This window comes from Sinocyclocheilus rhinocerous, unplaced genomic scaffold (assembly GCF_001515625.1).
Source record: "Sinocyclocheilus rhinocerous isolate Xijiao unplaced genomic scaffold, SAMN03320098_v1.1 scaffold2194, whole genome shotgun sequence".
Lineage (NCBI taxonomy): Eukaryota > Metazoa > Chordata > Actinopteri > Cypriniformes > Cyprinidae > Sinocyclocheilus > Sinocyclocheilus rhinocerous.
In genome coordinates this window covers 835,298-859,372 of record NW_015652304.1, presented here as the reverse complement: position 1 = coordinate 859,372, position 24,075 = coordinate 835,298, and the positions used below count along the sequence as shown (strand labels likewise).

At 38.3% G+C, this 24,075-nt stretch overlaps 2 protein-coding genes across 2 annotated transcripts; one reads left to right on the top strand and one right to left on the bottom strand.

The window, feature by feature from the left end:
• The first annotated feature begins 699 nt into the window (after positions 1–699).
• On the top strand, positions 700–8,293 carry LOC107714693 (oxidative stress-induced growth inhibitor 2-like). The gene is made up of 6 exons (XM_016520644.1): positions 700–896; positions 3,090–3,182; positions 3,322–3,458; positions 3,607–3,798; positions 4,081–4,172; positions 6,261–8,293. Exons 2-6 carry the CDS (start codon positions 3,116–3,118, stop codon positions 7,534–7,536), a joined length of 1,764 nt encoding a protein of 587 aa, XP_016376130.1. The 5' UTR covers positions 700–896; positions 3,090–3,115; the 3' UTR covers positions 7,537–8,293.
• Positions 8,294–9,356: 1,063 nt separating this feature from the next.
• Positions 9,357–23,833, bottom strand: LOC107714684 (nibrin-like). Its single transcript, XM_016520623.1, has 16 exons — positions 23,597–23,833; positions 22,068–22,189; positions 20,233–20,360; positions 19,715–19,874; positions 19,492–19,595; positions 19,245–19,362; positions 17,019–17,209; positions 16,421–16,518; positions 16,013–16,151; positions 15,216–15,557; positions 13,442–14,084; positions 13,277–13,339; positions 12,962–13,123; positions 12,750–12,863; positions 11,667–11,716; positions 9,357–9,796 (listed from the first exon to the last, which is right to left on the bottom strand). The coding sequence occupies exons 1-16, from the start codon at positions 23,625–23,627 to the stop codon at positions 9,769–9,771; spliced, it is 2,493 nt and encodes an 830-aa protein (XP_016376109.1). The 5' UTR covers positions 23,628–23,833; the 3' UTR covers positions 9,357–9,768.
• Positions 23,834–24,075: the final 242 nt, after the last annotated feature.

Here is a 24,075-nt window from a genome sequence, read left to right as displayed (position 1 = left end):
CGGTTAGGACACTTTTTATTACATGAACTATTCACCAGTGACACGTTCTGTATACGTTTCTGAACCATCACCGAACAATCAACTGAACTGTCCTGTTCACTTCCCAAGAGTTTCATCGGAGCAGTAACGCACATAGCTGACCTAAATGAACAGGAGTCCGTGTTACGTATGAGAGTAATTGAATGATTCAAGCAACGTGAGATTGTAATTGTATTGTCCTAGCAAGCGCTCCAATGAGGGCACTAAAAACACGCAAGTGACGGCTGTAACCACAACACCTGCAGTGAACCAAGGACAAGTAATTATAAAACTACTTTTATATGCTTTTATAAAAACAAACAAGTCTTTGATTATAAAACTCACCACTACAGAAACATTTACTGAGCAATAGGGGAGCTGAATAAAGAGATAAAAGGCACTTTTGCTATTACTATGCCAAATAAACATGCAACATGTGCGATTTTGCAAAGCTGACGCGCACATATAGTAACGATCGATTGAGTTTCCTCTCGTTTAACGGAAAAAGAGCGTGCTGTTATTTCTCTGATGCCATGTGCGCGCGGCAGACTCCGCGGATCTGGGCTCGCTCTGCATGCCTGCCGGTGCGGCACGAGGCGCAGATGATGCTGGATAGGGACTGATAGAGACTGACGCCTCGCAGCTTTTCCGCGCTGCTACTCTGGAGTAGCTATAACGCATATGATTCAGCGACGTGTTAAAAAAACAGTCAGCAGCATCTTTAGAAAATCAGTCGTCCAATATCATCCTGTGACTCGGCGTGGATCCTCCCACTAGGGATACGGACTATTTATACAGCGTGCAGCATCCCGAGCCTTCTAGAGATACGAAATCTGAATCTGAAAAAAACAGAGAATCTGAAGATTTTTCGTTTGGAGGTAAGGACACCACTATAGAAATGTCTTTAATAATATTCCAAACAATACATGCGACTGTAGATGTGACCTAAATTGTGCCAGATTAAAATCAAACATCATTTTCACAATGTTCGTTTCTGATATTCCGCTAAAGCTTCTCGTTTATACACGCATTTTAGTGCTACACCGGGCCGCATAAAGTTACAGTCACTGCTGTCATTTTATCTCTACGTAAAATGAAGTTTTTTCTTGGAAGGATTGAAACAACTACCATTTTTGTGCCGTTAACAACATGAGCCCTAGGTAGGTGCAGATATAGTGTACGTCTATGAATAGACACAGGCCATACAGACAAAAACAGAAACTAATTTAGCCTATAATATTTAACAGATACGTTCTTATGATGTGCATATTCAGAGCAGGTAACATGGCAACATTGTTACACCATTAGTTAATGTCTGAAATTAGTGCTTTTCGAATACTGTTCAAACTGTTCTAAAATGAAATTATTTTAAACGGTTGCCGTCTTTTCAGTGTGAATCTACTATTTTGGGGGCGTATACCTTATGCGCATCATGAATACACACGTGCTTTCACATACACGTGCATGCCTGTATACATACTGACATACCATCCAGTCTGAGCTTCAGGCTCACTGATAACACTGTCTAGAGTACTACACACACACAAAACTAGCAGTACAACTCTCTTCACACTTGTAATGTACATTCACACAGTTACTTTGTAGAAATACTTATAAATATAGTGTGTCCTGTCATGTCTAATGTTTTGCTTTCCCATCATATGAAAGCAGATAAATAAACAGGGTCTTAAGAATTTAAACAACTTGAATATTGAGATTTGAATGTCTAATGTCAATGATGGAGGAAATGTTGGCTCACAAAACAATACTCAATTCTATTGATTATACTTTTATCAACAACTAAACCAGCTGGAACATTTGAAATTATTATTGGCACTGGCTTTGTTAAATAAATAAGGGATAATGCACAGTTATAATAGCAGAAAAAATACTTTAAAATATCAAAACACAAGCACAGCTATAGGAAATCTGGATCAGCAGTCAATTATACTGTTTTGCATTATTCAGAAATATTTGACCACTGAATTCAGTGACTGACCAGTCAGAAACAAGCTGTGTAATACATGTTATGAGGATCCAGTCTTTTTTGAAAACAGAGAAATTAGTGTGGAAAAACAAGGGTCTAGTCAGCCCATGAGTACCCCTTGTGAATGTGGTCTGGAGACTGTTAAATGGGGCAGTGGGGTGGAAATGGCAGTTCCAAACCCTGCCAACGCTCCCCTCCTCCCCTTACACACCCCTGTCCCACCATCCTCACTCCCGGTTATGCCTGGAATCCTGCGCACTCTCTCTGAAAAGTGTAAACAACCAGGGTCAAAGAAAAGCAGGTTGTGATGGGTGGCTGCGATGTGCCGACTGTCAGCATGCCAAGCCCACTTTTTTGAAAAACATAAACAGGGGCAGCATGGATTACAGGCCAAACAGAGGTCTATCAGGGGGGATTTACACCCGTCAGGTCACAACAATGAGTGTGCTCGGATAACAGTGCCTCACTCCATAACACTGATTATGATTTGCTTTTGTCAGGAAGCAGTGGCAGCGCTAATGCTAGCATTAGCTCAGCAGGGAACTGTGTCTGAGTAAGGCTATCTTTGTGTACATAGCTGATGACTTTTTTGTTATTAGAACCTTTTGCACATAAGCTATGACAAGAGGGGAGAAATTACTGTTAGTTTGGTTCTACACTCTAAAAAATGCTGGGTTAAAAAGGGACAAACCCAGCGGTTGGGTTGTTTTGTTTATATTTGACCCAGCATTTTTTGGAGTGTATGGTTAAAAAACTTTAATGTAGAAAAATAGCTTGTGCAACACATCAAAATAATATAAAACAACTGCAAACTTATCTACACTCTAAAATAAAGTTTAAACACAGAAACACCAATAGACAAGACTTAGAATAGAATTTACAGGGTATCACAAGTTGTTACCATCTAGGCCTATTTGTTGTGCATTAATCAACTTTAGATAATAGATATTCAGTGCAAGTAATAATATGCAAACATCACAACACCATATGGTTTTATACAAAAGCAGTTTTAGCAAATGCCTGCATATTTACTGTAATATGCTAAGATTTACAGATATAATTATTTTTATTTTGTGTTTATCAGTGCCAGCTCTAATTCTGGCTGCCATTATGCCTCTGTTAGAAGAAGGTTCTGTGCCGAGGGACTGTACTCGAACTGTGCCGGTAGTCATCATTGGTGAGTCAACAAGGAGCAAATGTTATCAGATTCATTACTGTTGAAAAAATGCTATTCACAGCATCAACCAATCCTGATGGATCTTAAACAGTAGATTCCAATATAACATTCCACAGTCTCTCCCATTTCCCCTTCACAGGTAACGGTCCTTCCGGTATATGCTTGTCGTACCTTCTGAGTGGGTATACTCCTTATTTAGATCCAATGGCTGTGCACCCAAACCCTATCCTCTTTCGGAAACTACAGGAAGCCAAGCAGCTTCCCATCACTGAACAGGTAAAAAGATGAGTGTCAAAACAGGTTGCGAAGTTTAACCTAGAACTAAATTGTGGCGTAAAAATTGTGGAGTAAATCTAAATTGTGAACTATCAGAAATGTTAGTCAAATGTACAATAAACCAGCTGACCAATGTGTCTTTCTGTAGGATTTGGAGTTTCTTTGCGAAGGTTTAGAGGGGCGTTCAGGAAACCCTGTGGCGGTGCTCTTCGACACACTCCTTCATCCAAATGCAGATTTGGGCTTTGAGTTCCCCTCTGTACTGCAGTGGAGGATGGAAAAGAAACATCACATTCCTCATCTGGTCTTGGGAAAAGCTACACCTGGTGGTGCCTGGCACGTGAGTGACCTCTCTGAGATAGTCAGGTTAATGCTTCTCACAACTGTACAAGCTGAAAAAATAATAATAGCTTCTCGAACGGCCACGTAAGCTTTGAGTAGTTTCTATGGCATAGCTAAGACTTTCTTACTATCTCAGGTTAGAGTATTGTTGTAAGAGTTTTGATATACTAGTTATACAAGACAATTTACATAATGTGAAGAAACCTGAATTTACAACCCTAACAATAATTCTTTACTAAATATCCTTCATTGACAAAATATACTCTTTCTGGTCTCCAAGGCAATGGAAGGTTCAATGCTGACCATTAGTCTTGGTATATGGATGGAGTTACCAGGAGTCAACTATAGAGATTTGACCTCAGGCAAAAGGAGGTATGTACTATGGAGGATAACTGATGGTAGCTTCCAATAGCACTGTGGTGTCATGTCCTGCTCCTGGAGAGCCTCATTCCTGCAAAATTTGGTTCCAAACCTATTTAAACACACCTGAACCAGCTTGTCATGGGCTGTGTCTGAAAGCTGAAAATGCTGCCTTCGGAGGATGCATTCCAAGGTAGGAAGGCATCATGGTACGACCGAATCAGCTTTACTTCCTGTCTCCTGAGATGCATTTGTTTGATCTATTTTTGAAGGCTGCATAGATGTATCCTTCATGTCCTTTGATATCCTACAATCCTGTGCATTCTAGTCTGACAGTTGAGCTAAAACTTCAAGATGGTGCCTGAAAGTTGCGGTTGGTGGTCTGTTTGTGCATAAATATGTTCCTGACCAAATTCTTCCACTTTTGATGTTAATTCTAGCGAGAAATTAGTATAGAGACAGAGCGACACACGTCATAATCTGAAAACCATGCCCACCGGGGGGAAAACAATCCAACCCTCTCCATTGACTTTGTATTGCGGGAAGCTGACTCCTTGTTATTTCTGACTTGTAACAAAAAACAGAACAATGTCTAAAAGCTGCTGTGTGGCAAGGTGTACAGCAAACAAGCTAAAAAACCCAGAACTACGTTTTTATAAACTGTCGACCCAAAAAAACTAGTGTTTAAGGACACCAAAGTATAGCGCAACATTTCGTATTACTCTGAGAACTACACTCACTGGAGGGAAACGTAATCGGCGACAGGAAACATTCATTATTTTAACCATGTCAAAGGATTATTTCACCACCCTATGTGAACCTGAGAGGAGGACATACAGGTGCATCTCAATAAATTAGAATGTCGTGGAAAAGTTCATTTATTTCAGTAATTCAACTCAAATTGTGAAACTCGTGTATTAAATAAATTCAATGCACACAGACTGAAGTAGTTTAAGTCTTTGGTTCTTTTAATTGTGATGATTTTGGCTCACATTTAACAAAAACCCACCAATTCAATCTCAACAAATTAGAATACTTCATAAGACCAATAAAAAAAAAAACATTTTTAGTGAATTGTTGGCATTCTGGAAAGTATGTTCATTTATTGTACATGTACTCAATACTTGGTAGGGGATCCTTTTGCCTTTCCAACAATTCACTAAAAATGTTTTTATGAAGTATTCTATTTTATGTTCTTATGAAGTATTCTAATTTGTTGTGAATTGGTGGGTTTTTGTTAAATGTGAGCCAAAATCATCACAATTAAAAGAACCAAAGACTTAAACTACTTCAGTCTGTGTGCATTGAATTTATTTAATACACGAGTTTCACAATTTGAGTTGAATTACTGAAATAAATGAACTTTTCCAAGACATTCTAATTTATTGAGATGCACCTGTATATTGAGAAACTACATTTTATTGGTCTGTGTCAGTGTCCTTTTTCCTTACCTTCCTTTTGTTTGAGAAATGATCCAACTGAATGGCCCAATGTGAAATACCCTGACATCTACAACTATTTGTGTCCTTAAACGCTTGTTTTTTTGGGTCAACAGCTTATAAAAATGTAGTTCTGGGTTTTTTAGCTTGTTTACTGTACACCTTGTCACACAGCAGCTTTTAGGCATTGTTCTGTTGTGTGTGCGTGGCCTAAATGCGCTCTGTCTCTATTATAGTAATTAAATATTCACTTTGTTTTCACCAAAGTTTGCTCTATTATGTTGTAGATCATTAAACCGTTACGCTGCCTTAAAAGCCTGTCCGAAATCAGTTTCATGAGATGCCTTCGTGTGCAAATGCTGCCTGCAAAGTCATTGCCTGATAAGGCTGTGAGGCAACAAGTCAGCAGCCTAAGCTTTCAGATGCAGACAAGGTCTTCAGGATTACTATAAACCTTTAGACAGGTGTGTCAGAACGGGTTGGAACTAAACTCTGCAGGAAGGTGGGCCTCCTTGAGAAGGATTGGACACCTCTGCATTAATGTTTCTTGAAGATATCAAGAAGGTGGGTTCCTCTCAAGTAGAAATATGGTCCAATTTTTCAAACATTAAAGAAAGATCTGAGATGGATGGGTTATGTATGTTATGGGCTTTTCTCACAGGTCGGTGTCCAATGATCGAGCCACTCCAGATGAGATCTCTTCATACTACAAAAATTATGTGAAGCTCATGGGTCTCCAGAAGAACTTTGTGGACAATACCTATGTCACCTCTGTTCAAAAACGTCACCACAGTCATGAAAAAAGTCTTGGGAATGAAAAGAACACTGTAAATGGTCAGCTGAATGGTGGGAAAAACGGGTTTGATTTTTGCAATAAGAACGGCACTGAGAGCGGTCAGAATGGGTTTAGCAATGAGTTACAAAATGGAATGGAGAATAGCAGTAGAAGTGGTGATATTGGGGAGGAGGATGAAGATAAAAGAGGCAAAGAAAGAATGAGAGAGAGTACTGGGGTTTCCCAAGGACTTTCACAGGGACTCTGGGAGGTCAGGGGCTACCAGCAGCTCCAAGGTGACACTCATGTCCCGTTTAGCTTATTTGCCGAGAATGTTGTCTTAGCAACAGGGGCATCTGACTCTCCAGCTCGACTGGGAGTAGAGGGGGAGGATCTCCCTTATGTGTTCCACAGTGTACGTGACCTTGGGGTGGCTGTCAGCTGTCACGGCAAACTGGGCTCTTCCTCTGACCCCGTGCTGGTAGTGGGGGCGGGGCTTAGCGCAGCCGATGCAGTGCTGTGTGCCCTGAACCATAGGCTCTCTGTGTTGCATGCATTCCGCAAGCGTGCTGATGACCTGGGTCTCATCTTCAAACAGTTGCCAAAGACACTTTACCCTGAATATCACAGGGTCTACCACATGATGTGTTCCCAAGTTTACCCAGCATCCCCTGTTGCCAATCCCATAGCTCCTAGTCCATCTTTGTCCCCCGACTACACCAGCTTCCCTGAGCACTGTGTGCTCTCCTTCCAGCCTGACATGCACTGTGTGATGAGGGGATCCAATGGTGTCCTTAGAGTCTTCAAAGTCTCTATGGTGCTAGTTCTTATTGGGACCTATCCCAACTTGTTTTTCTTGAAGGAGCAAGGGCAGTACCTTGGTTTGGATCCCAGTAGGCCAATCTTCTGCAGACAGAATCCCATCGACATAAACCCTTACACCTTCGAGTGCAACACTGAGCCTGGGCTCTTTGCCATGGGACCCCTTGTTGGTGACAACTTTGTACGTTTCTTAAAGGGTGGCGCTCTTGGCATTGCTAGCTGTTTGCGCAAGAGGCTAAAACAGAGGATTGAAAAGAACAGAAAATTGATCACCGAGGAAGAAGGATGTGGAGGACGGGGAACAGAAGGAAGTGGGGGCGGAGGAGGAGGATTTGTCTAAGGCTCCAAGAGAAGGTGCTTCATGACAAGAGTCCTGGAATACATCTCATTTTTATATGTATGCAGTGAATACTAATGAAACTACAACTTTCCTACAACTTACAAGAGAAAGTACATTTATAAAAATGAGCAGACGCTAGGATAAACTTCTCTCTTCCCAATGGTGTCTTATGTTGACTGTCTCACAAAAGGAGTTTTCGCTGGCCAGGAATAATGTGCCAATATGTCAGTGTCATGGAGTGTGCTTTACCTCTTGTTTTTACAAATGCTGTTAGTTGCCTTGTTGTTTGTAATTAGTTACCTGCTCTTACACTACATCATAGATAGCGTATCTTTCAGTCATGATTGCAGTGCCTAAAGGGGCGTTCACACTGACAGCGTTTTGTAGCGACAAAGCAACCAAGCATCATTAAGAGGTGGTCACAAGCAACAGACTTGCTGTTGAGAAGTGACAGTTTAGCAGAGCTAAAAGATGCAGCAACTATCAATGTAAGCACAGTGATTTGTCGCGAAGTTGGATACAGAGCAAAGTAGGAATGCCTACTAAACACCAACAGCTCAGAATCTCTGATATAATATCTGTCAGTGTGAACACACCATATGTCAAGGAGGCTTGCACTAAGCAGTAAAAGAAAGCAATACCAAAAGAGCAGATGACTTAGGCCTGAAGGCCTAGTTCATAAAGATTATGTTGCAGTCTGCATTAATGTTTCTGCTGTGAAATGCCATTTAAAGGGGTCATATGATGCGATTTCAATTTTTCCTTTCTCTTTGGAGTGTTACAAGCTCTTGGTGCATAAAGAAGATCTGTAAAGTTGCAAAGACTAAAGTCTCAAATCCAAAGAGATATTCTTTATAAAAGTTAAGAGTCAACCACGCCTACCTAAAACGGCTCGTTCTAACACGCCCCCACATGTCTACGTCACGATGTGGGAAGATTTGCATAAGGCCGCCCAAATGTTCATGCAAAGAAAGAAGGTGTAACTTTTATTCTCGCTGTAGTATTGTTGCTGCCGCCGGCGCCATGTTGTGAAGGCGCTGTGTGTTTTGTTTTGAAAGTGAAACTACTTTGTTTGGCCTTCCAAAAGAGGACGACGACTAGAAATCAGTGGTTAAGCTGTATGTACAACACTGTTCCAGAACAGTTCAACCCAAATATTCAGATGTATGCAGCACATTTTATGGAGGATGGATGAGGACTGTTTCCTGAACCAGTAGCCTACAATGCGTCTGTGGCACAAAGGCTGTATCTATAAAGTTGGGCAGTTCCAACTTTGCAAGGACAGTCTGGCGCTTCTGACTCACAGCCTGTAAGTACGATTTTTGTTTCAGAAAGGCGGGGCATAGAAGAGTGTACAGTATGTACAGTATGTGGAAAATATTGTGTTTACTGAACCTTAATCCGCATAAACACATTTCATTACACCAAATACACAAAATAATGTTCTTTTTAGCAACATCATATGACCCCTTTAACGCACAATTAATGTATATTAATACGCACAAAATTTCCAAAACCTTGATGAGCTAATAATGAGCCAACCTCATTGAGGTTCACTGTAACCTAAAACAAGTGCCAAACCTTTGAAATACAGTACATTTTCATTTACAGTAACCATGGTGTTTGTCAGTCATTCTGGTAATATTAAGTAAAATAGATAAACAAGAATGTTCTGCATTACAGAAAATTTTGATTAATCCAATGTGCTATGTTTTAGAAATTTTGACTCCTCAATAAGGTATTTCACAGCACTCAATAGTGAAATATATTACTTTATACTCTGTTGTGCCAAATAAATGTTTTATTGGTTTGAATTATTAACTAAAATAACTTCTGAGCTAGCGTTGTTAAGTTTTCACCTCAGCCATTCATACTGTAAGTTTAGACTGCTAAGGGAATCTTTGTGTGGAGTGACAGTTTACTTTAGATAGTAGATATCATTAAAAGACTTGAAGGTACACTTGAAGGAACCAAAACCATAAGAAGACAAATCAGAGCTGTAAGAAGTAAAGTCCTTTAATTAAATGCAGGACGGTCAAAGCTGCTTCACAAGGTGATGTATTGTTGGCGTGGAGGCAAAATACAACTGTTCAATTTTGTAAAACTCCAACTTTTAATATATACATATAGGTTTTGTACAGAGTATTTTTTATTATAGATCAATAAATCTCTAATAAAAATGGAAACGTGTTTTGCGTTGCATCTTTTCACAGATAGCAGCACTATGAACTATTATTTCTTTGCCAGTCTAGGGTTGTACCTGAGAGAAAACGAGAGAGAGAGGGAAAAAAAACAGATTCAACACAAAAGCAAGTAATTTATACAGACCAACCATCATTCCCACAAAGGCTTTTAACATTCCTGCCCTACGGTGACAATTAGTAACCAGTGTCTAAATGATTGAATAACTGAGCGAATTGATACAAACTGGTATGCTGTAAAAATCAGACATTGTTTAAAAGTCATCAAACCAGACATTCCCTTCCATAAAACATGTCTGGGACACTTCATTAGCCTGGGGGAGGGAGGGAGCTGGAGAAGAAACAGAGGTGCTGTTTTCTTTTCATTCTTTTTATTTTCTGTGTGATGTTCCCACACCATGCATGACTGGCTGAGCAGATTCAGAGATCAAACAGTTGTGATGGACAAATCGCATGGTCGTGGCTGTGTGTATATTTGAGGGCTCGAGTGTGTTTTTCTGCTTAGGCAGGAGAAATGGCAGCACTTGAAAGTCCCCCGTTAGCCAGGTTCAGTCTCCAGGCAACAATTCCGTGCTTGACATGGCCTAAACCTTCTTCCTCTGTAAGCGTAAATCCTAGAGCTAACGAAACTGAAAAATGACTTAAAAGACTGTATTATGCATGCCAGGCCAGTAGTTGCCAATTTAAATAAATACTACACGAACATGTAATACGTACACGCATGATGCACTGTTTTCACAAATTTGCGTTTTTGTAGTTTACACAGAGACATTAACGGCGTAGTTTTTAAAAACATGCACTCTGAAACCTGTTTTCAAAAGTTTGCGTTTTCAGGCCCCCGAAACATAAAACGTTTTCCATTTTTACTTAAAAATGTGTACATTCCCCCCAAAAACAGGAGTGTGTTAAAAATTATGTTGTATTAGAATAACTACATCAATATCCAAAAAGCAAACTTCCAAACACTGTTGTGTGTGTGCGTGTGTGTGTTTGTCAAACTTTTTGAGTGGACTGGCATATATTTCGAAAAAAGTGTTTGGAAGTTTGCTTTCTGAATATGTGTGTAGTTATTCCTTATAGAGATAGAATATCTTTGATATGAGTGAAGCTACTAAAGAAGTGCTCTTACAGGGCACTGACCACTAACTTAAACCATCACTCTATTTTCTGTCCTAATCACTGTGTGTTTAAACAGCAGGAGCTTGTTAGAAATATCCACGGGTCTTCGCAGCCCAGCGTGACCTGAACTGTGAACAATGACTTAAATGCAGTTGGGAAATCATTGACGTCATATTTTCCAAGTGTGCTCTGCGAAAATGAAGGATCTGCTAAAAGGAGAAAAACCCCCCTTCAAGAACTCATGCGTGATGGCGTGACACTGGTGGATCAGGCCCAGCAGCTCATCAACAGCCAAATCACACAGCTGATGAGTTCATGAATTCAGTTCATAAAAAGTGTGCTTAACTTTAAGAAAGAAACTTGCTGCGGTCGAGTGGAGCTTTTCAAAGTCAGAGCACTGGCATGTCAAAGCTGTGCAAGTCTACCACCAAATATCTGAGCGCCTGTTTGACAGAAGATTCAAAACCAGGCACAATACTGGGAACCAGACATCTCTCTGTCCTGCCCGCCTCAGTGCGTAAGAGAAACCGGTCTCAGCCAGTCCACTGCAGACTAAGCCTTCACAAAAGTTATTGTCTCATTGTAAGCCTTGATTTTCTGGGGTTAAAGGTCAGTGTCTTGTTGAATGTATTGTTAGTTTAGGCAGGTGGCGAGTGTCTGGATGAGGATGAGAATTGTACAGGGATCAAACAAGATCAGTCAGCGTGCTGACCTCACTGGACTTGATTCTGTGCATTCTGGCCTTTTGATCCATGCCCTTCATTTATCCATTTATGCCCTACTGCATGCAAAAGTACACAGACTACATACCTGAACAAATCATCTCCCAAAATCTCCTCCCGTTCATTCAGTTTTTCCTCCTAAAAGTGAGAGAGAGAGAAAGAGAATGCCAGAAATGAAAACACAAATCCTGTATTCATAACTGTATTCAACATGTCAGGGGTCAGCAACTACTAGCACGTGAGCAATTGCATCAGACGTGAATGCATTTCAATTAGATGAAGTGACTGCTAGTCTACATTTTTAAGGAAAACTTCCTCATATTCACATGGCCTATTTTGATTAAGAGTAAGAAATACCATTAAAATATGAAAAATGAACTGCAATAGACAAGAGAATTGTGGATGGTCATTGCAGGTTAACAGGTTTCAGTTTTGCATCCATTGCATGTGGACGACAGCTCAGTCGTTCTTCTATTTGTTGCTTTTATCTTTCAGAAAAAAGAAGTTACTGCTATCATTGTTAATGTTCAACCCACTATCTAGGGTCCTTAACATTCCACACAAACCACAATAATAGTTATGTGAAAACTACAACATTAAGGGTAAAGATCACACAAATACAGTGGGGTTCAGTGAGGAAATCTATTATTTAGAAATGAACCTACATATTTCTTTTTGAAAGAAGTCTCTTATGCTCACCAAGGCTGCATTTCTTTCATTAAAAACATCAATATTGATGAATATTATTACAATATAAAAGAACTCTTTTGTACTTGAATACATTTTGAGATGTAATTTATTCCTCTAATGGCAAAGCTGAATTTTCAGCAGCCATTACTCCAGTCTTTAGTGTCACATTATCCTATAGAAATCATTCTAATATGCTGATTTGGTGCTCAAAAAATATATTTTTTTCAGTGTTGCTAACAGTTGTGCTGCTTAACATTTTTGTGGAAACCGGGATTGATGGATTTTTTTCCAGGATACTTTGATGAATAGAAAGTTCAAAGTTGAAAGATTTTTTTGTAACAATATAAAAGTCTTTACTGTTACTTGTGATCAATTTATTACAATAAATTTATGTGCACCTAAATAACTACTATCAGGCTGATGATGTAAATATAATATACAACCCTCCCCCACCACTTTCCTTGTTTCCACGGTCTCTCACCTCTGCTGCCTGTCTGAGCCATTCCTCCAGTTCAGAGTTCTTACTGCGATTGTAAGCCGCCAGATCCGAGCCTCCGATAATGTTGGGCAGCCCATTAAATCCAGGGACATTTTTCTAAACATGCACACAGATACATGCACATCCACCAACAGCCATTCAAAATGTCACATAAAGAGATAAGCATTATATCACTGACGTGTGCATCCTCTAACCTTGCGGAACCTTTTCACATTCTTGTCATTAGGGTCATGGGTCTGTAGTGGACCGGGTCTTGGTCTGGAAGAGGTGCTCACAGTCAGGGACATGAACTGAATCTGTAGGAGCCTCCTGGGCAGCTCAGGGTCATTCACGGATCCAGATTTGGAGGTTGAGGCCTTCAGAAGTACAGAGATTTTACTTTATTATTATACTCTAGTGGGAACTAGGGTAAACATAGTGATCTTGACCTTTCTGAAACCCTGAAAAGATATTTTAGGTAGTGTAGGTCAAACTGACTCATAACCAGCATCTGTATTAAAACCTCTCACCTGCATTTCCTGTCTGATTGCAGGCTCACAGTGCTGGGAAATGCCATTTTGGGTCCTTGAATTCTGAAAGACAAACAAACAAGGAACTAGCTGTTCTACAGATTAAAAACAGACAAGATATAATATAAAACATATATATGAAACAAATTATGGCTGTCTTTGTACCACAACAAAAGACACTTCCTCTTCTTTGACCTCTTCAAGTTCTGGTCTTTTCCCCGTCTTTGCTGAACTATGCGCTTCCAGATCTGGCGTTTGATTGGATGACCTCTTTGACTGCCTCTCAGAGCCCTGATTTGTTGCAGCTGGGCCTGTTCTGTCCAACTGCAAGTTCTGAATATTGTTGGCACTGCTTTGCTGATTCTTTGTGCTTTTTCTGCTTTTGGACTCAGTGGCCTCTTGCTGATTCAGTAATCGTGGGTTACTGATTCTGCTGTTCGTTCCTGACTCAAGACGTTGTTTTTTATTAGCTGCAGACTGCAGAGGCTCATCCATTTCATCGGACATTATAGACTCGAGCTCTTCAAGTGACATATCTAAATCAGCGGCTGCTGCAGGTTTCTCGGTGTCGTGCTCTGGTTCCTTTCTCTTCTTGCTGCCAGAGCTTTGACTGGACCCACAAGCCTGAACCAGACTGGCACTGAACTCAGATCGTGACACTGAGCTGTGTTGGTTTTGGGCTGTATGCGATGTTTTGTGAGATCTACTGGCAAAGGAACTTTGCTGGATCTCATTCTCTTTAACCTCACTGTCTTTTCTGGAGAGTTTGGCGTCTGACTGGACAGAATTAGCACTGTCTTCCCGTGGCCTGCCACCGTAAACAAATATATAACATAAATCTTAATAAGACGGTGACTTAAGTCTCACATCCTGCACATTTCTACTGCAAATACTGTCACATGACCCTGTTCACCTGGTATTAATGCGCATCTTGGGTGATCTGATCACAAGTGGTCAGCTGAGACACATTAGCATTTATTTAGATTTTATTTGATTTCATAACTATATATGCATCATTTTGTATGTCACTTTTCAGTGTCATTATACAGTGCCGTGAAAAGGTTTTTGCCCCCTTCCTGTTTTTTTAATTTTTTGCATATTTGTCACACTTAAAAGATTCAGATCATCAAACCGATTTTAATATTACGCAAAGATAACCTAATACAAAATGCAGTTTTTAAATGATAATTTCATTTATTAAGGGAAAAAAGCTGTCCAAACCTACCTGGCCCTACGTGAAAAATTATTTGCCCCTCCTATTAAATCATGAAAGAACTGTGATTAACCACATTAATGTGTAATATTAAAATTTGTTCGATGATCTGAATCTTTTAAGTGTGACATATGCAAACAATTAAAAAAACAGGAAGGGGGCAAAAACTTTTTCACACCACTGTATATTTATATTAATAAAGTAAAAAAAAATGACGGAAAATTTTGAATAAATAAATAAAACTATTAATTTTAAATCTCACTACAAACACTTATTCTACTCAAGCAGCTGTATCAACTTCAGATGTGTGTGCTTCACGTAACTTACACTACTGGTTAAAAGTTTGGGGTCAGTAAGATTATATTTAAAATAAATAAATATTTTTATTCACCAAGGATGCATTAAGGATGTCAGTAAAGACATTTATAATGTTACAAAATAATTTCTTATAAACATTCAAGAATTCCAGTCTCCCAAGGGGGAAAAAACTGTGTCACATTTTCACAGAAATATGTAACTGTTTTCAACATTGATAATAAGAAGAAATATTTCTTGAGCACCAAATCAGCATATTAGATTGATTTCTGAAGGATCATGAAGACTGGAGTAATGGCTGCAGAAAATTCAGCTTTGCCTTTACAGGAATACATTACATTTTAAAATATATTAAAATAGAAAACAGCTATTTTAAAAAGCCTACGTGATGTAGTGTGGCATTACACTCGCCTTTTCTTGCCGGCAGGCTGGAAGAAGTTTGTGAGGGCTGTCTGTTTCTGGGGAGACCGTTTTAGTGTGGTGCTGGCATTTGGAGGTGCTGTCAATTTCACAGAACCTTCAGGTTCAACTCGCCCCCTGCCAGAGGAAGCAGAACTTTTCTTCATCCTCTGCTCAGGTTCAACCACGCTGAAGCTTTCAGATGACATCACTGTCTCATTGACAATGCGAGTGGTGGAAGGTTCTGGGCCGAGGGATGAGGGTTTGTTTGCCACTGACAGTGTGGAGCCTTTGTGTTTGGGGAGTGTCTTCTCTGGAGTCTCACCAACTGTATTGATCCCACTTGTAACCACCCTGCAAATGTGAACAATGACTATTGGCACTACTGATTATCACTATATGTAGAAGAAATGCTGTAAATCAGCAGAGTGGTCTGTGAATTGATTGGCTTAAAAAAACAACAACACTGAACTGATGGATTACACTACTCATTGCAAAAGTGTTTCTGTTGTCTCACTTCCAAATACATAACTCAGAGATATATATCAGAAATATAACTAAAAGTAGCAGTTTAGTTCATTTCAAAACACAAAACACTCTGATAAAATTATACCAATAAAAATACAACTATTTTAAATGATAGAATATAAACTAGTTCACTTTTGAACACTAAAAGTGAGATTGCTGTTTTGAGGTAGTTGTATGGAGATGATAGGTTTTCCAATTTATTCTTCTTTTTTGTTGTTGTTGTTGAAGATGTCCACTACCTAAGAAAGGTATTCTGTAAGATTCAGTGCACAGATTTCTACCTGCTCTGGTCCTGAGAGAGTTCAGTGTTGAGCACATAGGCTGTGATATTCTGGGAAGGTGCCGCGAGTGCCGTCTCATCTACAGTAGTGTTCTGAGAAAGTGTTGCTGCAGCAATGACTGGTTTCACTTTCACCGATTCTGTGAGGAAGTGTTGAGAAATTATTCATGTGTCGAGTTGTTCACACGTCAGTCAGGAAACCTATTTCTCGACACTCGAGTCACTGCCATGTAAGGATCAATAAGGACACTTAAAACACAGTTTAAAAAATGTACAATCAGTCATCATGTGAATAGTCATCATATTACTCGTTATGCACTCATTGTTAACACTGAACGCACTAAGAATGAGTAATGACCTAGAACAGTCCATCTACACCAGATGTGTATGTAAGTGTATGTAAACCCACCAGATTGCATAGAACAGCAGGGATTGCAGTATGTTTTATTATTGACATGAATGGCAGCCAATCCAATCTCAGATTCAGTGATAAAGCGCAAGCCGTTTCTGTGTGAAAAAGAGAAAACATTAGAGAGACAGGAATCGACCAAAAAAAGGAATTTATTGATTCCTGCAGTAATACTCAGATAGCTCTAAATCAAAACATAAGCAAAACATTAAATATATTTTCCATAATATAATGCAAAATTACACGTGTGTACATTTTATACTAAATATATAGTTAATTCTATTTAATAATATATATTTCATTATTTTTAAGAAATATAATTTTTTGTACTAATGAAGCAGGAATGTGTGTTCTGCCACAAACAAAACCTGAACACATTCGTATACAAAATGGAATCAACCAATCATCAAACAAACATTTTTTTTATTTTTTATAAAGTTAGTGGAGTACTGTTTCGGACTGCTCTGGCCCAATTTAAGACCTGACTATATGCACAAACTAAACACCAGCTTCACTGTATTACTCAATACTCAGAACAATCAGTATAGTTGTCTGAATTGACAGAAAATACTGGGCATGAGCAAAAATACACACACACCTGTGCAGAATCTGGGCCACAGAATCCTCCCACTTCTTGAAGGTTGGAGGGATCAGAGCCTGGGAGTTCCCCGATGTCATGTCGACCACACAGGTGCTGCCTGACTCCAAGAGTGAAATGGGCAGAGAGCCCTCGTCCAAAAGCTGGCTCACCCCACCTCCACAACTCACCGCCTGACTCAAACGCTTCATCTGAAAAGATACATAAAATATCAGTGATTACAACAATAAAACTCTGATTATAATTCAGCTCGGATTATAGTGATTTTCTAAATCTTTCTTTAACCTAATTACAATATTCAGCATGATAGAAAATGACACTGCGAGTTTCTAAATTGAAGTAACTGAAGCCTACTGGCTATTAAAAAGAAAGAAAAAATGGGATGAGCCTTTCAATTTGTCCCACTCAAGCATCCTGTTTTAATAAGAAATACATCTACAGGAAATATGTGCTCATCCATCATTATCCCGAGACAAAAAAATATTTTTGTCTGTACAGTCTGGCTTTTATTTCTTACTTTCTTTTCTTTTTTTGTTTTGTTTTGTTTTGTTTTAAATAAAAAATTAATGTTTTTTATGTTCCAAACAAGCAAACAAAAAAGGTTATTAGATAGATGAAAAACTTAAATTTAAAGTAAAATCTGAAATAAAACAAGTTTAATTTGATGTACTAACAACCAAACACTCCAAAAACACACACACAAAAAAAACTTTTAGAAAACCTCCTTTTTTTTGTTTTCCTGGGCCTTTAGAGATTAAAAACTTTTTCCCAATAAATCACAAGAAAGAAAATGACCATGTGACCTCCTTGCACTGCTGTAGCTTCTATCAGCAGTTATTCACTCACAAATGAGCCTGCTGGTTACAGAGAATATCCCAGCTGTTCAACTTCTCATGGTCTGCTCTTCCTCTGAGCTAATTAGACTGTTTTACACCTCCTGATTAATATAAAACAGCATGGAGGAGCTCCTATGTGACATCCAACTTTTTCACTGTATATAACAGCCTAATGAATAAAGACCTGATGCCATGCCTAACTTTCACTTCTCAGGAAAAGATCAAAGATAAAGAATACATGAAATAGGTAAGAAAGGTCAGAGTGCCTGTAACTGATAATATTGCAGGGCAAATAAAAGAGTCTTTTCACAAGTCAACAAAGATGAAGACGTCTTAAGAGTCTGGTGGTGGAGACTAAATGACACACAGCTGCAGCAGTTTGTGGGTGGGCTGAAAAAAAAACTTCTGCACAGATTTGGGTTCAAAGGTAACATCTTTTTCTTATATAGTAACTGGCCATGTGACGTGATAAGGAATATGAAAGTAAGAGAACAATATCACAATCCTTTGGCCTCACATTTAGTGGAATAGACCACATCCTAGTGCGCTGCCAACAGACAAACCAGCTTATACATCCTGCTCTAGAAGACAGTATGCCTTAGGATTTCATTCTAAAACAAAACAAAACAAAAATAAGATAAAGCCTATTTTGGGACCATTAAGATTTTTTTTTTTTCGACACTTTTTTCATGAAAATTAAGCAACATTATAATATAACTATTTCGCATATTCCTGTATTTATTGTATGTGGTGTGTTCTATGTATTGTACTATATATCTAGGTTTTATAATTTATATTTACACCACGGTTCAAAAATATGTGGTCGGAACGTTTTTTTTTAAATGTTTTTGAAGTGTCTTATGCTCACAAAGGCTGCATTCATTGGATAAAAAAAATAAGTAAAAACAATAGTACTGTGAAATATTATTACAATTTAAAACACCCGTTTTCTATTTTTATATATTTTTAAAATGTAATTTATTCCTGTGATGGCAAAGCTATATTTTCAGCATCATTACTCCAGTCTTCAGTTTCACATGATCCTTCAGAAATCATTCTAATATGCGGATTTGGTGCTCAGGAATCATTTATTATTATCAATATTGAAAACAGTTGTGCTGCATAATATTTTGTGGACACCAAGATGCATTTTTTTCAGGATTATTTGATGATTATAAACTTCAAAAAACAGCATTTATTTTAAATAAGAAATCTTTGCCCAGTTATTGCTTTGCTACTAGATGAATAAAAGTATTATTTATAAAAAAACTAAAAACTTTGAATGGGAGTGACAGTCATGATAAGCAGCTGTAGAAGTGTTTTTAAAAGAGGTGGAGTCTGTCCTAATGTTAATGTAAAGTGATGGTATAAATGAAAAAATCCCTCTTGCCTGTTTTGAGTTCAAAAACAGAAAAGTTTTCCCCTTGAAGAGGCTCTTTCTCTCAGGTCGTGCACTCAGATCCACATCCTCTTTAGCCAGGCTGGGCTCATCAATCTGAGGCCTAAATCTGATCAACACAAAACACAGCAACATCAGATCTATAATGTCTATTCAGAATACTGCCATTAGCTCTCTGCTATTTAGATGGAATAGAACAAGCAACTGTGAATGAGAGAGAAAAAGAGACACTCCATACTTCTCTGCTTTAGGCAGCGGGAGCTTCTGCTGCACAGCTCTGCTAAATGCACTGAAGAATTCAGGTTTCACTATGGGCCGACAGCACAGCAATGCACAGATTGTCTGCAAAGAGAGAGACAATGATTCAGCAGATGTTTAAGTGTACCATTAAGGTTCATTGGCAGTTAATCAGGGAACTCCAGCATCACATGATATGCTGAAGCGGTCAATGGCCTCCTGACCTTTATGGTGACCTTTACTGTGGGCATGACGAGATGAGTGCAATCAAGTGTCCAGGAGTTGACAAGTCGCCCCCCAAGAGAGCGCAAATCTTGAGAGAGGGAGGCTTTCCTTTCATTATCGACACATGAGGAACACACCACAACACACTCTTTCTCCAAACTGAGTGGGGGGAAAGGGTGATTATTATTATCAGCTTCATAAAATATAAATTCAGAATATCTAAACGATGCTAAAACACACACACACGAAAAATGAGACAACGGCATAAAACAAAAAAATAGAGCAACAATGTCAGATTTGTGAATGTCAATAGTCATTCATTGTAGTAATAAACAAAAAATGACTAGTACATAATTAAAATGTTCTTCATTTGTACTACACTAAAATAATGCCACAGGTGTTTGGAACAACATGAGGGTACATTTTTTAATTGTTGGCTCAACCATTCCTTTACCACTATAAACTGCTTCTAAAGCATCCTCACATAACACACAGGAATGCGTAGCTACATACAAACCTGAACTTGCTCTGAAAGACTCCAAATGTGATTTTGTCTCCTGTCTGCAGGATCTTTGTGGAGCCAGTCGCAAGCTTCTCACCACTAATGAAAGTGCCATATTTAGAGCTGTCTTTTAGAGTGACCGCCTGCCAACAGCATAAAAACAAGAAAACACCCTGTCAGCTAGTTGGACGAGAAACCACTATGAACTAATGATAATCCATCCAAAATACAGCAGTAAAGGAAACAGGGCCATCTAGGGCATGATACCTGCAAACACGCATTTACAGAATGCAATACCATTTTAAGAATAAATAGACTTGACAAACCTGTACAAACAAAATTGGATTAGTAATTTGATAGTGTCAGGATTAACAAGTTTAATAGTTTTCACTAGACATGTGGTTTTATTTGGTAATATGGTATATTGCAATAATGAACATGCATGGTATCATTATAGTCAGTACTTCAAAATACAGTGAATAACTGTAGCTACCTTATCATCTGAATTGTTTCTATTTTTAAAAAGCATATTAGCATTTTTTCCATCAAGTGGTCAAAATTTACAACACAGAGCTGTGTAACGGACTCAGATTTACTCTCTGAAAGTAGGTGGCACTTACAGAAATGGTTACTATAGTACACAAAGGACTGCCCAACTTAATATTTCTGACACCCGCTTACTGTGGAAAAGTAAGGAAATCAAACAGTATTTTTTAATGTTTTTAAACAGCCAGTCAATTTTGTATTCGCTATGGTGTTTCTCTAACAGCAAACAGTTAAATACTTACTGTGTATTTACATTAATTATATATATTTTTACATTTTAATATGGAATAAAAAAAGCAACCCAGAAAAGGTATCTAGTTATTTGCTGAAAATGTTCTCATTCTTTATTATCATTTCTCACAGTTGTGCTCTTTTACACTTTAATCAGTCTGGAACCTTTGTTTACTTTTTTAAATTTTTATTGTGTACTGTTTTATTGTATTTAAATATTAAAGGTTCTTTTTGTCATTTGGAAAAAAGTTAATAAACTTGTTATTAAGAGGACAGCACTGAAGTTTGCTCATCTTTTCAGCCTATAATGTAATTTAATTTGATAAAAGCTTCAGCAATTATAGTGATATAAAAATGTGATAATGTCACATGCCTAGTTTTAACTGGTTTCCTACAGCACAAGACCCCCTCAATTATTTAAAAGATGACAAATGATCTTTCAAAGCACTAAAATGAGTAACATGGACACGTGAACTATTTTGGCTATTTTAATATAATTGTATATTGAACAAGTTCCTAAAAGATTCCTAATAAAATGTTCAATATTCTCAGTTATGACTTTTTTTTTTTTCAAAACTTTCCAAGACGTTATTAGTAATATACAAATATAATTTTTTGCATCCTGAATTTAAATAAGTATTTCACAGCAAGAATGACTTACTGTATTCAAAGTAAAAGTGACTAAGGGAAATAATGACGCACATGATTGCAGTTCTGCTAAGTAATCAGAAAAATAATAAAAAAACAATTAGTAAATTAAAATGTGATTACTTTGTGAAATACTTCCCACAGGACTGCCTTTGAGACAGCCTTATTAAGCAACATAAGATATTTATGGACAGGCTCTAAGAGAGCCAAGGAAAAACAGCCAAGATGACTTTTGTTAACAACACAAAAGTCAAAGGCATGTTAAAAAAAAGTGCTGTTAATGCATTCTCCTATCTTAGAAGCTCTCATTGTGGTTTGTTAGTACAAAAGAAATCATAGTGGGACACCAAACACCTCTTCATGGAAGATGGCTTTTGTTTCTTAGGCAACATAATATGGAAATGCTCACGAGGAGAGTTACTCACCTGCTCAGTGACGGTGAGGTTGGCATGCACACGGCTGATGGACTGATCATTGGACAGCAAGATCTCACAATTCTTACGGCCGACCACATACTCCTGACCCGGCAGCAGAACGATACTTTCCCCTTCAGAAACAAAAAGGCCTGGAATGAATTAAAGCATCCCAACATATACAGATACTAATTACTGGAAATTTGGGGGATTTCTTTGTGAGTATTCTACTATTATATGACAAAATCTGCCTATAAATATTATAAAAAAACAGTCTTGATTTCATGTGAACGTCTTTACACCTCTCAGAAAGATGATGTCTGTGTCAAAGCTCCATAAAAATGAAGCATATTAAACAGGCTCTGGAATACAAAAGAAGATATTTTGAAGAATGTTGGTAACCAAGCAGCTCCAGTTCCCATTGCCTTACATTGTATGGTTCAAAAAATATATGGAAGTCAATGGGAACCAAAACGGTTTGGTTACCAACATTCTTCAAAATATCTTCTTTTGTGTTCCACAGCAGAAAGAAAACAATAACGACATGAGGGTAGGTAAATGATGAGTTAGATTTTTTTTTTTTTTCATAAAATCCTTAAATTAATTAAAATATTCCACTGGGCCATAACATGTCAGTGTATGCAATACAAGAGGTAGAATACCAAGCTCTTTTTCAGACTTGGTTTCGGTGCTTCAAAGTTGCAGAATGTGTGTGAGCGTGAGGGTCCGTGCATCAAAATTATTTACATATAGAGCAATTGTATTAATGCATTATTTAGCAACATTGCTACTGATTCAAAGCCATTAGCTAGCATTCCAAAGCACTTCTAAACAATTGACAACTGCAATTATTCCATTTTTCCGAATACAACAAAGCAGATACACCAGAAGTCCATGGCTGTCTTTACAAAGTATTATTCCCAAACTAAATTATTATGAATTAAATTAAGTAAATGATGAGTTTGAAATTGATAAGTTTTTTTAAATTGATTTAAATTATGTAAATGACGAATTTTAATTTTTTTGTGTGTGGACTATGTGTCTTTTATAGTAAATCATGATCACAATAAATGTAAAATGTCATTTGTGACAAGGGTGAAACCAAGAGCCCAGTTTTGAATAGTAATTCTGGTTGATTCGCATTATAAAATAGATTACAATGTCTCTACTGGGTCTTACTGAAAAAATGAGTAATTTCAACTCAAGTTAGAATCGTGACCAGGAACAAAACAAACACTCACCAACTTACCTAGTAAAATCTGATGTTAGCATGCTGAATGTCATGACACAGCCTCTCCATGTATGACAACAATTACAGTATAAAACAGAGTTTAACTAAAGAAATGAACGCCTTGTGAGCCGTATAAAAGGCCTTAGAAGTCATTCCCTAAACAGAAACGCGTTATGTAAATAGGAATACATTACATGAGCATTGTTATTACTTTACAGCTGGTTTGCAGTTGGTCTGGGTTATACGTACTGCCGCAGTAACGTACACTAAAACAATCAATAACCGACTCATTTTACACAGGAAACATTACCTCCAGACTCGGTCGGTTGCAGTTTCCACATTCCAATACTTGTCGCTTTCTATCGAATCAATACTTATCGAATGTTATAATGTGGCTGTGACTGAACTGTATGAACTGGCGAGCAACATTTACATCTTCATGTGCGACGTAAGAAACTTCAGTTTCAAAATAAAAGTACTACATGCATTAAATGGGAGGTTCAACTCTCAACTCATTTCAGCGAATCGGTTCTTTCGAGCCGTTCGTTTCAAAGAACAGATTAGGTGCGTTCGACTTCATGCCGCGCCGCGCAAACCGATCGCCGGCTGACTTGAAGCAGTGCATGCCGGTTAGAAATTTTGTCCGACTTGAACCGGCGCCGACTCTACGTCACTGTCACGTGTGGCATCAAAGTACCGCGATAGCGTTTCGAGAGCATCCGGCTGACTCAGCTGGCGCAGCTTTTTCAGAGCGACTGCAGGAGCGCTGATGACGACACAGCTGTTTCA

Coding starts and splice junctions, on each gene's coding strand:
- LOC107714684 (XM_016520623.1), bottom strand. CDS start 23,627: ATGTGGAAACTGCAACCGACCGAGTCTGGAG. Junction 20,361..22,067: donor ACCTCACCGTCACTGAGCAG/GTGAGTAACTCT, acceptor TGCTGTTGGCAG/GCGGTCACTCTAAAAGACAG. Junction 17,210..19,244: donor TGTTTTTGAACTCAAAACAG/GCAAGAGGGATT, acceptor GTATCTTTTCAG/ATGAAGCGTTTGAGTCAGGC.
- LOC107714693 (XM_016520644.1), top strand. CDS start 3,116: ATGCCTCTGTTAGAAGAAGGTTCTGTGCCGAGGGACTGTACTCGAACT. Junction 3,183..3,321: donor TGTGCCGGTAGTCATCATTG/GTGAGTCAACAA, acceptor TCCCCTTCACAG/GTAACGGTCCTTCCGGTATA. Junction 3,459..3,606: donor AGCTTCCCATCACTGAACAG/GTAAAAAGATGA, acceptor GTCTTTCTGTAG/GATTTGGAGTTTCTTTGCGA.